The 14,008-nt window shown below is 45.2% G+C and overlaps 1 protein-coding gene across 1 annotated transcript in view; it reads right to left on the bottom strand.

The window, feature by feature from the left end:
* Positions 1-4,753: 4,753 nt before the first annotated feature.
* ARHGAP32 (Rho GTPase activating protein 32) overlaps positions 4,754-14,008 on the bottom strand; it is a 246,304-nt gene continuing 237,049 nt past the window's right edge. The window contains exons 17-22 of the mRNA XM_054998383.1: positions 13,768-13,969; positions 12,787-12,932; positions 11,687-11,761; positions 10,532-11,410; positions 8,851-9,845; positions 4,754-7,483 (exon numbers count right to left, since the gene is read on the bottom strand). Coding sequence (XP_054854358.1) covers positions 5,240-7,483; positions 8,851-9,845; positions 10,532-11,410; positions 11,687-11,761; positions 12,787-12,932; positions 13,768-13,969 — 4,541 coding nt within the window. The 3' untranslated portion in view covers positions 4,754-5,239. The remainder of the gene's footprint in view (positions 7,484-8,850; positions 9,846-10,531; positions 11,411-11,686; positions 11,762-12,786; positions 12,933-13,767; positions 13,970-14,008) is intronic.

Below are 14,008 nucleotides of genomic sequence, written 5' to 3'. Positions count from 1 at the left end.
AATCTCACATTGCTGGGTACTATCAGTTTGTGCCTTCCCTCTTGATGGAGTGTCAGTCAGGGATGGCAGAAGCCCACAGGCAAACTCTGGCTACATGAGAAGCAACTGCATGTGTCCATGGAGAAGACAATCACACACACAGCCAACAACAGTACACCTATATTTGTCAGCACTTAAGCTTTTCTAATGAACAAAAATGCAAGCAGCTAGATCTATTGTTAGCAGAACATGATTCAAACTACAGTGCGCCACTGAACTGGAATGCTGTGCAGATGGCAAGTTGGTCTGCCTATGGGGGAAGCTGGTTCTCCTCGCTTATGTTCTGGGTTCCTTGGGTATCTGCCTAGTTAATGCTCCGGGATAAGCATCTACTTCCTCCTTCCTCATTCACATGCGCATGTTTCCTGCATAATGTATCACTACATCAGTACTGGAAATAAGGCCTGTTTTCATTCTAGTGCTATTTAACGTGTGACAGTGCAGTTCCCAAATATGCAGAGTAACTCAGATTTACATCTTTAACTGGTTTATTTATGCTATTTCTAAAGGCTTCTTCTGAGTCCAGCTTTAACCACTCATTGTCTGCAGAGGAGGGGGCGGTAAGATTTTTCTAGAGACATGTATTTTAACAGCTTCAGAGAGGAGTGCTGTGTCACTCAGGGCAAAGCATAGAGGGGAACGTGCTTTGTTTTAATGTGATTGTTTTAATGCTTTTTAAAAATGAGATCTCTCCTATCAATTTATTGCTGAAGACTAAACTCTGTGCTTAATTACTTAAGATTAAAAACTATTTCCCATACATGTTTCAGCTATAGCTTCACATGTTGCACAGTAATTCTAATTAAGGATGAAAAAATATTTTTGTTTTATTGGATGGGGTTGGCGTTTTTCTTTACTCAGATTGCGTAGGCTACAGGTGTGGAACAGATGACAAGAAGCCTCAAGATCTACCATCCTTTTTGAATGATCTTGTAACAAACATTAGCAAAGACACGTCCCGTATCAAATGGCAAATTTGCAAACCAGATCCCTGTTTACACCAAGGCAGAGGAACACAGACACAAAGATTTGTTTTTAACCTGGCTTCATTAATTGTTGAGTTGTACATCTGAGTTTTGTGGGACTGTTAGGTTTTTTTTTTTAATAGCACAAGACACCTCAAGTCTGATCATAGCATTACAGTACAAATTAAAAAAATAATAAAACCAAAAACACCTGCATCATACACAGTGTGAAGAAAATGAGAATTTTAAATATTTACAAGGGATGGGTGGAAGCAAGATGTCACAAAAATATTTACATAAAAACATGAGTTCATCGGCATATACATTTTACACCAGTTCTCACACACAAAAAGTAAAAAAGAATTAAGACACTATAAATTAAAGTGAACAACTGGAGATCACCCAAGTCTTTCTGGGATGGTTCTCTCATGCGGCTCAGGGCAAAAGACAACTCAAGTTTTCCACAGCAGGAAAAATAAACTGCACAACCACCATTTGTTCATTTTGCATTGGAACTATACAATATAAAACTTACTGGAGACACTAAAAGATACATGAGCACAGGTTCATCTGTATCATGCTCACTGCATCAGTTTGCGTAGCACAAGATCCTGGAGAAAATGTCATGCCGAAGCCAACTTTTAAAATGTAAATCAAAAACCCATAAGTTTACAATGTAATTTCCTAACACATGACGTCACACTGCAGGCAGCTGACACTTTGTCATAAATGCACCCAGTGAGATGAATGGAAAAAGAGCACATACAAAGGTCCAAAATTCTTGCAAGCTGAAAGGAACCAAGCTGGATTCCAAGATGATTTTGGTTTTTGTGTGGCAACTTCTGCCACAACTGTGCAATTCTTGTTGTGACCCCCCCGTCATGTCCCCTCCCCCTTCGATTATGTCCGTGGAGACATAGGCACAATTTTTCACTGTCGTCTGCATAAAATTTTAACCTGATTTTTTTTTAAAGTTAAGATCAACTATACAAGACCTCAAGTACTTTCTATGTCTAATTAACACATCAAAAAGGGGCTGATTTTGATCTGAGAAGCCATGCAAACCTGGATTTGGATGTGTGCAGGCTAAGTGGAACTGAAATTTGAACCTGGGTCTCTAATGCTGAAAAAGAGAAATTCTGCTGAGAGCCCAGCAAATGTGAATTAAGATCAAGGTGGAAGTAACAGCCAGAGAGTGTGAATGCTGGGTCGGTGTCCTCATCAAAATTATGCTTTGATTAGAGATAAGGGCCAATGAGGACTTGAACTTATGGCTGAGACGTCACATTACACTTCACTTGTCTTTTCCTGCAAAGGTCTCTTCACTAATTATACGATACCACTTTATTCCCAGCAAACAAGATACTGTCTAATCATCATTGGACCACTGGAAGAATTACCGCTCTTTCCATTGGATTTGTGGCTAGATTTAACAAAGAATAAAGGAATAAAAAACAAAGCTATGAACAAGAGCAGGGAAGGGGGGGGCATTGAATTAAAAAATTACCTACAGACACGAGCTGGGCTGCATAGCTAATTCTATGGCTTTCTCAGGTGTGTGTGTGTGTGGGGGGGGGGGAGTTTTCTTTAATAGTACAGTGGCAAAAGGAACAGGGAAATTATCCCCTTTCTTCAAACTTAAGCTCTTTTGAGTGACACTGCTTCCTTCTACTGTCAAGGTTGTACTGCCATGCAGAATTTTTTGTACCAGTGGCCCCCAAATTGTATACTGAGATGAATGTTGATGGTTTGCATGAAAGCGGCATGTATTCAGAAAGACTCACTGCAATGTCTTGCTTTGAAACCACAAAGTACTCAGTTTTACTGAGATGTTCAGATTTAGGGGGGCTCGAAATATGTAGCTCAAGTCTTATAAAAATGACAAAGTGACGAGCATTCAAAATCTAACCTCTATGCCCCCCTCCCCCTGCTAACGTTTACAGACACACTTGTGAGCAGAGGAAAAATGTCAAGAATTGTTTAGCATTGCCCCTAGAAGTCACAAATTTACAGGAAGTTGGCTTGGTTTTGATCTCTCACCTGGAGGATAGATAACATAAGGCCAATATATGGATACAAGGAAAATTAAGGCTTTCATGAAGATAAAGAGGTTTGCGCTGCAGCCCTCGCTACCTGAACCTCAGATGTCCTAAACACAATGGGATTTCCCTGCCTTACCTCCAGAAGGAACTCGGAGAAAGAGAGTCGAGTTGCAAAGCAGTTCTAACAGCATGAAAAACTGGCTGGATCCAAAAATTAAGTGGACAACAGTGAAAGCTTGGGTGAGCTGCAGCAAGGAGCCCCTTGCACAATGAACAGCAGTCCATTTAACTTTCTTGAGTAATAAGGTTTGCTTGCTTTACACAGTAGAGGTGGACAGCAACGACCTCGTCTCTCGAGTTCTCTTCCAAGTGGAGAATGTTTGTGGAAGTTACAAGGGGGGGGAAGGGAGGCTGAGGTAAACCTGGTTCACAGTGAATCATCTGGCCACTAAATTTACACCTAGCATTCTTGAGGAATAATACAACCCAAAACAAATCGCTCAGTCTTTAAAATACTGCAGCACACATCACAAAAGAAGACCATCCGTTTCTTTTGGTAACAAAGATGGGACACAGATGAAAAAGTGAGGGAATCAAAAGTCATGCTGCTTTTTAAAAGTGCTTTGTACCCCTTGTAAAATCTAGTTACTTCAAAATTATTACTAAAAAAGCACAGCAGACAAATTTTTAGCTCCAGTAGGATCTTGACGTTGTGTTCCCTTGAACCATTTCCCCCATACCTACTATCTTCAAGGTACAAAGAGCGAGAGTGAGTCTGCCACCATCCAGGAGTTTTTCTTGTTCTGTAATGTTCCCTAATATTACAGGGGAGACTGAGGCCTTTATTTGCAACCATTCCAGGAAGGATGACACTTTTTGGAGCACTGAATAGTCGTATCTTCTCCAAAGCAGCAAACTGATACACTGTTTCCACAGGCCTCAAAGTGGGAAACCACTTTGTGCTCACCAGTCTACGCTTACAGCAAGCAGCTTCTCTTATGGACAAATATGAAAGAGATGCATGCGCTATTACGTCTCGGCCTTGGGTCAAGCCAACCAGCTTTTACTAGGACTTAGTCCTCAATATTCACAGCCATGCAATCATCATTACCAGCTGGAAAGCCAGCCACAGCCACCCGACAACTTTGTAAATGGATGATTAAATTTCCATCAACAGCATGCCTAGAATGCTTGATGTGGCCTCTTTCCTGCAAAAGCCTTTGGTAGTTCTGCCACAGCAGAAGAACCTCTGGATGACCCACCTGTACAGAGGGCTACATATGAAAAGCATTTGCTGTAAAATGTTTCTAAGAGGTATTTCTCTTAGGACTGTAATAAATACAAGTCTCACTTGCCAGGTTTAGCAAAGTGACAACATTTACAACATTTAAAGATTCTCCTTCTTTTAAAAAAAACTTCCTAATGTTTGATGAAGTCACTGATTACATTTTTTTTCTTAAGAGCTGTCTGTGATTGGATAATGCTTCTTGATCTTCTAAACCTCACTTGCCCCCACCCTTCTATCCCACTCTTACCGATCTAAACAGACCATTTTTAGATGAAATTAGGAGCTATAAAAGCATTCCATATACTTTTTTGGAAGAAGGTGACCACTGGATTAAAACTTTTTAAAAAATTAATAATCTGGAAATGTAAAAAGGAACAAAACGTGAAACCATCCCTCCCACCCACCCCCGTTTGGTATATTAAGCCAGAAAGGGTCAAGTTGAAGTAGTTCTAAAAAGCTTGCCATTCCATAAATCTCTCTCTAGTGACGTTTAACCTTGGGATGAAATGTCTGTATTAAACAATGTCTACATATGCCATGCACAGGTCTCCAAAGGACAGTAGTGCCAAAGCTATGGGGAAATGCCATTGTTTCAAACTAAGGAATGTGAGAGCTATTCACAGCACAACATTTCTCGCCTTCAAGTTTAACGAAAGCCTGCATGATTACTCCAACCTACCTTTAGACATGTGAGATAAAACTATACATTTACTATATAAAAACCTGGAAGCGATGGAGAGCTGGGGTGGTGGTGGGGAGTTGGGAGGGCAAGAGGTGAGTGGAGGTTACTGGCAGGAATAGCTCTGATGGGTTTTTTGTGTGTGTGTGTGTGTCACTGAAAAAATAAACCAGTCCACTGTCCAGCAGGGGCTGCTTAAAACTCTTATCCCTCCTGCCCTTCGAGCTCACTCTGCATGGATCTCAGTCTCAGGCCTCTGTAGGCAGAGCTCAGAGGGAAGGAAGGCCCCCTGGCCCAAAGCTGTGGCATAGGTCCTGCTGTGTGGATGAGGAAAGGGAGGGACAAAGCCCCCTCCTCCAACATAACCCCCTCTTTGGTGCTGAGGCATGGTATGGTAGTCATCCAAATTATCGTACTGCGACACCACAGTCATAGTGCTTTGGCGCTTGCCAAGGGTTTGGTATGGGTAAAGGAGCCCAGGGTCCCGTTCCATGTTCTCGGGGTGTTGGAGCCGGAGGCTATGGCTCCGTTCTGGTTTCGGAGGCGGTGCTGTGGGCTTCCCGTAGTGCTCACCGTCTTTATAGCAGTCTCGGGAGTGCTTTTCAGCAACTACGGCTTGCCTTGCTCGAGGTCGCTCTACTTCAGGCCTGTCCTCTGGTAGCTTCACCTCTTTATGATTCAGTCTCAAGGCATCGTGGCTGGCTGGAACGTATTTCCCAGCAGAGTGTTGGTACACCATTGATTCTGCTGGCTCCTGGTGGCCCTTTGGTTGGTAATCCGTATACGGGGGCCCGTTTTTAGATTCCAGAGGCTGCCTATGGCTCATGTCATGCTGCAGATGTGTTCTGTGCTCATTCGAATTACAACCTGCCTCAGGTTGTTTCCTGTTCCTGATGCTGCTTTGCTTTTGAGGGAGGGAAGGTTTCTTAGATTGTCCGTTCCCATAGGTTCCATGATAATGGGATCTATCTACATCAATGTCCGGATGTGGCACATAGTAGCATTCATCCCCCTCAGGGGTCCCTACCTTGCATGGATATCTCCCTTCCTTTCCATCAGCTACAGTGAGGAGGCCAGTTTTCCCAGGATCAGATTTACTGCGCAAGTGCACAACATCAACAGTTCGCAATTCGTCCTGCAGCAAAGGGGCTACGTTGTCATACTGGGACATGACTGGCCCTTTCACTTTCTGGCGTGCACGGCTTTCTCTGCGGATGGATTGCATACGGTACTTTTCCATGTCCTCCAAATCCCAGGAGACGTACATAGGCTTGACATCTGGGGCAGGTGGGACATCCCTGCTGATGAAGCTGTGCTCTTTGCCGGTCAGGTGGCTGAGGCCTCCTCGAGGGTATGGAGGCAGGCCAGGATAGCGGTACAAACTTTTGCTCTGCAGCCTGGAATAGGATGCAAAATCTCTACCGGCGAGAGGATGGAACTGCCTCAGTCTCATTGTTCCATATGGATCCAGATCGTAAAACCCACTGTCCGCTGCAGTGTAGCAGGAGGAGCTGGTGGAGCTTGAGTAGGGGCTATATCGATAATGAACACGGCCATTCTCAAAGTAAGGCTGCAGCTGAGTGACATGATAATCTGCATGGGGCTGATATGGCTTATATTGATAGAGAGGCCTTGGGCAGTAGAGAGGCTCATCATCAGGAGGCACCTCTGTACGGGAAATGGGAACTGATCTGATAGTAGACGGAGCAGAGACGTGCAGCGAGTGCACACGTCGGATGGTGGGGTAGGGCGGCGAATCCTCTACATAACTATTGCTCCTCATTGTAGGGCTCATGGAGGACATGTATTCTATCCGACTGCGGGGTTTGGAGTGATGGACAGAGGCGCTCTTCCCTTGAGTGGCATATGCGTTGTACCTGGGGACCGTAGACGTGGGTGTCTCCGACAGAGAAGGGTAGCCTGGATGTTGTTCGGACTTGTTGTGATAGAGGTGTGGTGGGATGCTCTCGGCCCTGTACTGGTGGATGGATGCAGGCTTGTGATGTACATAGTTGTCTGGCGCTGGGGTCTCGGGGGCGCTCTCTGACTTGGCATGGGAGAAATACGAAGACTGGAGTGAAGTGTATTTAGGTGGGGGAGGTGGCGGTAGAGGATCTTCCGCTGATGGTGGCAGTGCAGAGGAAGCAAGAAAGGAATGGTAACTGGCAGGATTCATAGGATCTGCATTATTTGAATGCATGGCTGCAGCAATTTTACTCTCCATTGTCCTCACAGGTGGGACTGGGGGTGTAAATCCACAGGAGGAGTGAGCTGGGACAGATTCAGAACGCAAGTGCAAAGGGGGAGCTCTGCTATTTTCATGGGGCTTCTCCAACTGGACTTGATGGAGTGTGGCCACAGGGGTGGCTGAAGTACACTGGATAGTAGCAGTGCCCTCTGTAGCGAAAATGGGGGCTGGCTCAGCTGATCGAGGCTCAGACAGTTTCTCTGGACTCGCTTCTTCTTGTGCCTGGCATGAGAAAGCAAAACCAAAGATTAGTTGTGACCTCAGCCCCTCACAACACAAACCCCAGCGATCTCTGGGGGCACAGAATGACTCAGCCCCGTCTTTTTGGAGTCAATGAGCAATCCAGTATCTCATCCAACAGTACAGCTAGGAGGGGTGACCAACAACTGTACTGGAAGGTGTAGCATTTATTTATTTATTTCCTTTGTTTATACCACAACTTTCTCCCCCAAAGCAGCGTACATCACGTCTCCTCTCCTCCATTTTATCCTCACAACAACTCTTGAGGGTAGGTTGAGACTGTGTGACTGGCCCCATGTGACTGGCACAGCAGGGATTTGGACCATGGCTTTACTATTATTATTATTATTATTATTATTATTATTATTATTATTATTATTATTGATTTATATACCGCCCTTCAGGATGACTTAACACCCACTCAGAGCAGTTTACAAAGTAGGTCATTATTATCCCCACAACAAAACACCTTGTGAGGTGGGTGGGGATGAGAGAGCTTTGAGAGAGCTGTGACTGACCCAAGGTCACCCAGCTGGCTTCAAGTGAAGGAGTGGAGAATCAAACCCAGTTCTCTAGATTAGAGTCCTGTGCTCTTAACCACTACACCAAATTGGTCTCCCAGATACCAGTCTGACACTCAGATCACTAAATCCAGACTACCTCACATTCTCTACCCTTCAACTGGAAAGCAGTTAAAATATGAACTGTAAGCAAAGCTTATCTGTCTTTCACTAATGGTGCCATTTAATAACAACTGCAGCTTTAGTGGGGCTTGAAGGAAAGTGGAACAAACTAATGGATAGAAAAGATCTACCCCTAAAGTGCATCGAAATCAAGAAGGCAAAGCATGGTTAACAGCCACTTTAGTTTGTTTGTTAGAAGGAAAAAGACAGATAGTTCGAGGAGTCTCCACCAGCTATTAAAATTAATCAATGGAACATATGATGGTACCACTTACTGCTAAGTCTCTCCACACTTTCCATTGTGATAACTCCATACTTAAATCAATTCTAGATAAAAGTCTCTATGCTTACTCAATAAGCTGACTTTTCTGGAGAAGTCTTAGTAAGAGTTGCCAAGCTGTTTCCAGGAAGGATATTAGCAAATACTCAAATTTTCTTCTAGGAACAGCTAACTACTTGCCAAATGTGTCTTCTCCAAGTGCTGGGAGGAAAATAATTATGGAAAGTTCGTATTGAAAGCAACATAGAAGGCAAATTTGGCAGGAGGGAAATGAGAAAGCAGAATTTATTCATAAGATATGTTCTCATCACCAAACAGTTGCAACTTTGCAAGATTCGCAAGACTTTGCCTTAAGGTCAGACAGTGGGAGCAGAACAGACTTTTACCTGGCCCAGGCCACTCGAAGATTTAACGGCTGCAGCTGGCGTTTGTCCCACAGCAGGATGATGCTCTCCTGGCCTCTGCGTTGGAACTGTATGGCTGCTGGCAAGAGCGTGTTGAGCAGTCATGAACGCAATTTCTCCCCATGTGCAGTTGGGAGTGGCTGTGGCAGGCTGAAGAGAAATGTGCTGGCCAGATACGCCGGGTGCGGTTTCAGTTGCTGCTGCCTGTGCAGTTGTTATGTATGCTGCAGCAGTTGTGGCTGTTTTCTCCCCAGCAGTTGCAGGAAGAAACTGACATTTATTTTCTGCTGAGCAGACTGAAAAATGGAGCTTGTTGGTCTGGATTTGGTTCTTATCTGTAAGGAGGTAAGTGTGGAGGTGAGAGTTTTGCGTAGGTGCTTCTTTTGCGGGTGGCTCTGGCTGCAACACACCCTGAGCGCAAGGATGACAGTGTTTCTGATCCTCGGAGAGAACTGAGTGAGCAAGGTGGTGTGTCTCCCCTGACGCATGAGGATGGAAGTGGGGGTGGTCCCAGACCACGTTTGTGCCACTATGCAGCTCTCCAGGCATGTCAGTAGAGAGCAGAGAGTGGTCCCGATTTCCAGGCATGCCAACATGGGAATGATTGCTGCCCTCGGGCATGCCACCATTTGGAAAGCCCTGGTCTGAGGGCAATCCACTCCTCTGGTGATCTGCAGTCGCAGCAGCCTGCAAACTGAGCTGATTTTCTGGCAGGGCAGTATACAGGTGAAGCTTCTCTGGAGTGACAGCAGAATACGGATGGAACATTTCTACCGTTCCTCCGCTCTCCGCCTCTGCATAGGTGATACAGTCAGAGAGAGCATCTGGTTTCTTGTGTGACTGAACTGAGGCTTGTTGGGCAGACTCTGCTAGGGCTAAGGCTAGCATGCGTGCTGCGTTTTTCGGTGGAGGAGGAGGGACAACAGAGACAGAACTGACTGGCACAGGATCCTGGGGGGAGTCGAGGGCAACTGCTCCTAGTGGGAGGAAGAGTAGAAAAACAAAAGAAAGAGAATGATTTATGTTATCCTGTAAGGAGAGTGAGCAATTCCTATAGACCATTACAAAAATAGATTCTTCCAACATTTCACAGTGGCAACTCCATGGCGTAACAAAGTGCATCTTCCGTCATACATGCAAACAGGACAGCAGTTCGGTGTGAAAAGCGTAAGAGATTGTCTAAAAGGTTCCTGTTGCATTCCTAGAGAGCTAGGCAGCAGGTAACAAAGAAAGAAAAGGTCTGATCCTTTGACGGGATCTGCTGCGCAATTTAATCACAGGTTACTTTTGGCCAAAAGGTCCCCTCTTCAAGTGTAGCCAGATTTTAAATTTTTATTTATTTATTTAGTTTTAAAAACAGATGTTCTATCAGTTGGTAAGGACTGCAAGAGATCCTTTCATGTTATGAAAGAGTAAAAAGATAACAGGGATATATAAAATACTCAAGCAATTTTTTCTGTGCGATGAAAAGAGGTCGTAGAGAAAGTTTGGGTTCCTTTAATGCTCCCTATTGGGGCCTGAGCAACCTCCACACGCTCTGGAAGACCCACACTCTGGTTTGTCATTACCAGACTTTTATCCCCTCTTTTTAAAGGCACGCAGAGAAGTGAGAGAGCTGGTCCCATGCGAATTTAAAGAAAGAATGGAGGAAAACACACTGTACCTGGCTGTGTCTGTCCAGAAGGTACAGGCTTACTCTGGCTGCTGCTGGGCAGAGGCTGGTCTACTTCTTCTTGAAGTTCAGCTTTCTTGGCATCTCCTTGGCTCTGGAACTCTTGCTGGTGCCCTTCACCTGGCCTCAGCTCACTGGCTTTCAAGGGTGACATTATCATCTGGGGTGGGGACCTGCTTGTGGCCTCGCTGGTGCTACAGTTCCCTTTAGTCCACTCTGGAGCACCTGAGCTCCCTGATAACCCTCCAATGACATCTGGTACCCGGCTGGGTAGAGTGAAGGGGACAGGCTCCAGCATATTCAGTGGTGGAGACTTGACTGGCTTCCGTCCCATCTTGGGGGAGAAGGCATGGCCAACCTTCTCAGAGAACAACTGGGGCTTGGATGATTTCTCTTCCGTTGGGCTCAGGTCTAGAGTGAAGAAGGGACTCATAGTCTTCTCTTGATAGGGAGAGACTGGTTCAGAGCTTGTAGCACTGCCAGGGGTGTGAGACTGGCTGCCTGAGTCTAGCTCCTTCTTAAAAGTGCTCTGTTTTTCCTTATTAAAGTCTACCGACTCCAATAGGGAGGTGTTGCTGTCAAGACATTCCGACTCTGCTTTGGGAGGGCTGCACTGGAAAGACATGGGGTCAAAATCCAGGCTAGCCACACCAATCTCAGGCGGGCTTAGGTCAACATCTTCGGCTGACCGTGGGGAGATGAGAGCAGGAACATGGATGTGTCCTTCATCCCCGTCGCTCTCCTGGTCATGGGGAAGGTTGTCATAGGAATTGCAGCGGTTCATGTTCCCCAAGAGCTCCCCGTTAAAGGAAGCAGACAAGGCATCACTACTGGACCGCGGCCTTCTGGGACGGAACAATTTAGATTCACCTATGAAGACAGAGCAAAACATTCATTGGAATGATGACCCATCATATGAAACTGGTGCTTTGCTGTTTACATTACAGATCTATAAATTACCACTATAAATCACATTACAAATACATAAATGTATTCTATTTGTGCTCAGAGTTCAGTTCTCCATGATGCTGAACTTCTATCCTTTTTTCCCCATCAGAGTTATTTTCTCCGCTAGAACTGGGAAGTGACAACTGCCTTTCTTTCCATAAAACACAGGCAAACAAAGGACACCATGTTCCATCTTACCATCAATGGCATGTAAAGATGAGAGGGATTCTTCACTCTTGGCGGAGCGCAGGGTCCCACTGTCTCCTCGTCCTCCTGGGCAGGCAAAACATAAAAGAGTTGGATACATTTAACAAGTGAGTGCGCGCACACACCATTTCCCTTTTTAAATTAAAATGCATTTTCTGGTGTCACAAACACACCTGCCCACCGTTATTAAACTGGTTATATACAGATCTTCTCTGCAGCGCACAGCATTTAACAGAGGAATCCAACAAAGCATAATCCCTCAGTATTCCTCCATCAAAGGCATTCTTGCTTTGTTGCTTAGCAGGATGTTGCACTGGAATTTACTAAGCTATTCTCTCAAGTTAATTCCTTTCTATTTTTAAGGAGGAACAGGTAGGGCATTGTACAAATTCATTATATTCTTATTAGGCAAAAAAAAAATATTTGCAAGAGTCCTCCCCAACTCACCTGGGGCCCCAGGTTGCTAGAGAGCAAGAGAGTGCTACAGTGAGAAGGGAACAGCCATGGTGGCAGCTGTGACTGGCTTCTGGCATGGCTCCATGGGGCTCTCCCTGCAGCTCCCAGCCTGTGGGCCAATCAGGGCTCAGTTGGCTGGGCAAGGGGCTGGGTGTATGACGAGTGGACCTGGGGAGAGGAAGTTTTCTCTCAGGTCCGCTCACTATTTACACTGGGCCATCCATACTACCTGCGTCAGTAATAAACCTGTAAAGTAGTTTAGGCTGAAATGGCTCAAGGTCACCCAGTGAGCTTCAATGGAAGCATGGAGACAGGAATCAAGTTCTTTCAAATCCTAAGCAGGCACTTTGAGCCACTTCAGAGTATCCAACAACAGGCCGTCGACCAGCCTATTATGGTAGGAAGCATGGACAGCAGCAGGTTACTCAATACACACACAACTTCTATAGTTATTTGGGATCAGCAGAGGTCAGAACAGTACTTAATGCTTTTCAGTTACGGGATAGAAGAGATGCCATCCCAAGATAAAAATCAGCTGAACTGGAGAATCCAAAATTTGCCCATCTAATTTTAAGCGTCCAGTATAATGAATAACGGCTTACAGTCCTTGACGTCACATAAAGAGACAAACTTACCTGCCAGGGCTATGGCTTTCATTTCAGAAGGCTCGCTCGGGTTGCGCTGCAGTTTCCGCTTGGAGAGAGACGATGATTTTCCTAGGTTAAAAAAGGAGCGCCAGCTGCCAACAGGGGATTTCTTCATCTTACTCGGTGGTCTCTTTCTGGAGTGGAATAGCAGGACGGAGTCCAAATTGAGATGCTGGCGGAATGTGCTAAGCTGTGCAAAGTAAACCCTACTGCCCTCAAGGAAACTGGTACAGCAGCAGAACATAATAGCTTCGCGTCCCTGTTGTCTCTAAAAGTATCAACCACCACTACATGAACATTTCAACCATTTAGAAAAAGAAAGGAAGTGAATATTCCAGAAAGGCTTATAATTTATCATTCGCCTGAAGGGAGGAACATTATTAAAAGAATAATTAAGAGTCAAAACTGCACACGTGTGTGTGTGTGTGTGTGTGTGTGTGTGTGTGTGTGTGTGTGTGAATCAAGGGTGACAAGGCTCACTAGTGTCGAGACAAGTATTGAAAGACTTCTCTCACCTCCCATCTTATCCAAATCTATACATGACGAACCCACGTTTTCCACTGATAAACTGTTACCATGCTTTTGGTATCCCAGCCTTCCCTTTGGCTCAGGCCTTCGGACAACTCTGTCTACATTGTGCAAGCACAGCCGTCTCACACGCATACTCACTGCAACTGCCAGTGGTCAAAGAAGAATAAAAGCTCTCTCTGAGAAGTCAGTGCTTTTTGGTAAACGCCTACAGGAATGGAGGGCCTTATTGACATGGGGAGTCAGTCCTCAAGAGGAGGGTGAGCTGCCCAGACCAGAGCATCAACAGTAAAAGGAGCAAAGTGTATCTTATGGATTCTTTGAGTGATCGATCATTAGACAGTGCTCATCAATGGTGCAGGGAAAGTATGGACCCATGACTGAAGCCAGCCTAGTAGCTTGGAAGTCAGTGACAGGAAGACTCTAAAAGAGACTCTCTACCTTTCAGATGGAAAGTCTATAATGGTGTGGAATTTTCCCTGCAGAGCAGCAGGTCCTTCGCCCACTTCAATGTACTTGCTGTCTGACACGATGGGTGAGTTTATCTGGGCTTGAGTCCTCGCTTGTGCTTCCTCCAGAGTGAGCAGTTTTGTTGAGGGAGAAGATACCAGCAGAGATTTAGGCCGTGACAAGGAACTGTGACCTGCAAGACAAGCCCAAGACAAGAGAGAGGGATAAAGAC

The sequence above is a fragment of the Eublepharis macularius genome, chromosome 14 (genome assembly GCF_028583425.1).
Source record: "Eublepharis macularius isolate TG4126 chromosome 14, MPM_Emac_v1.0, whole genome shotgun sequence".
In the NCBI taxonomy this organism is placed as follows: Eukaryota; Metazoa; Chordata; class Lepidosauria; order Squamata; family Eublepharidae; genus Eublepharis; species Eublepharis macularius.
The sequence above is the reverse complement of the archived record's forward strand: the minus strand, read 5'-3'. Positions and strand labels throughout refer to the sequence as shown.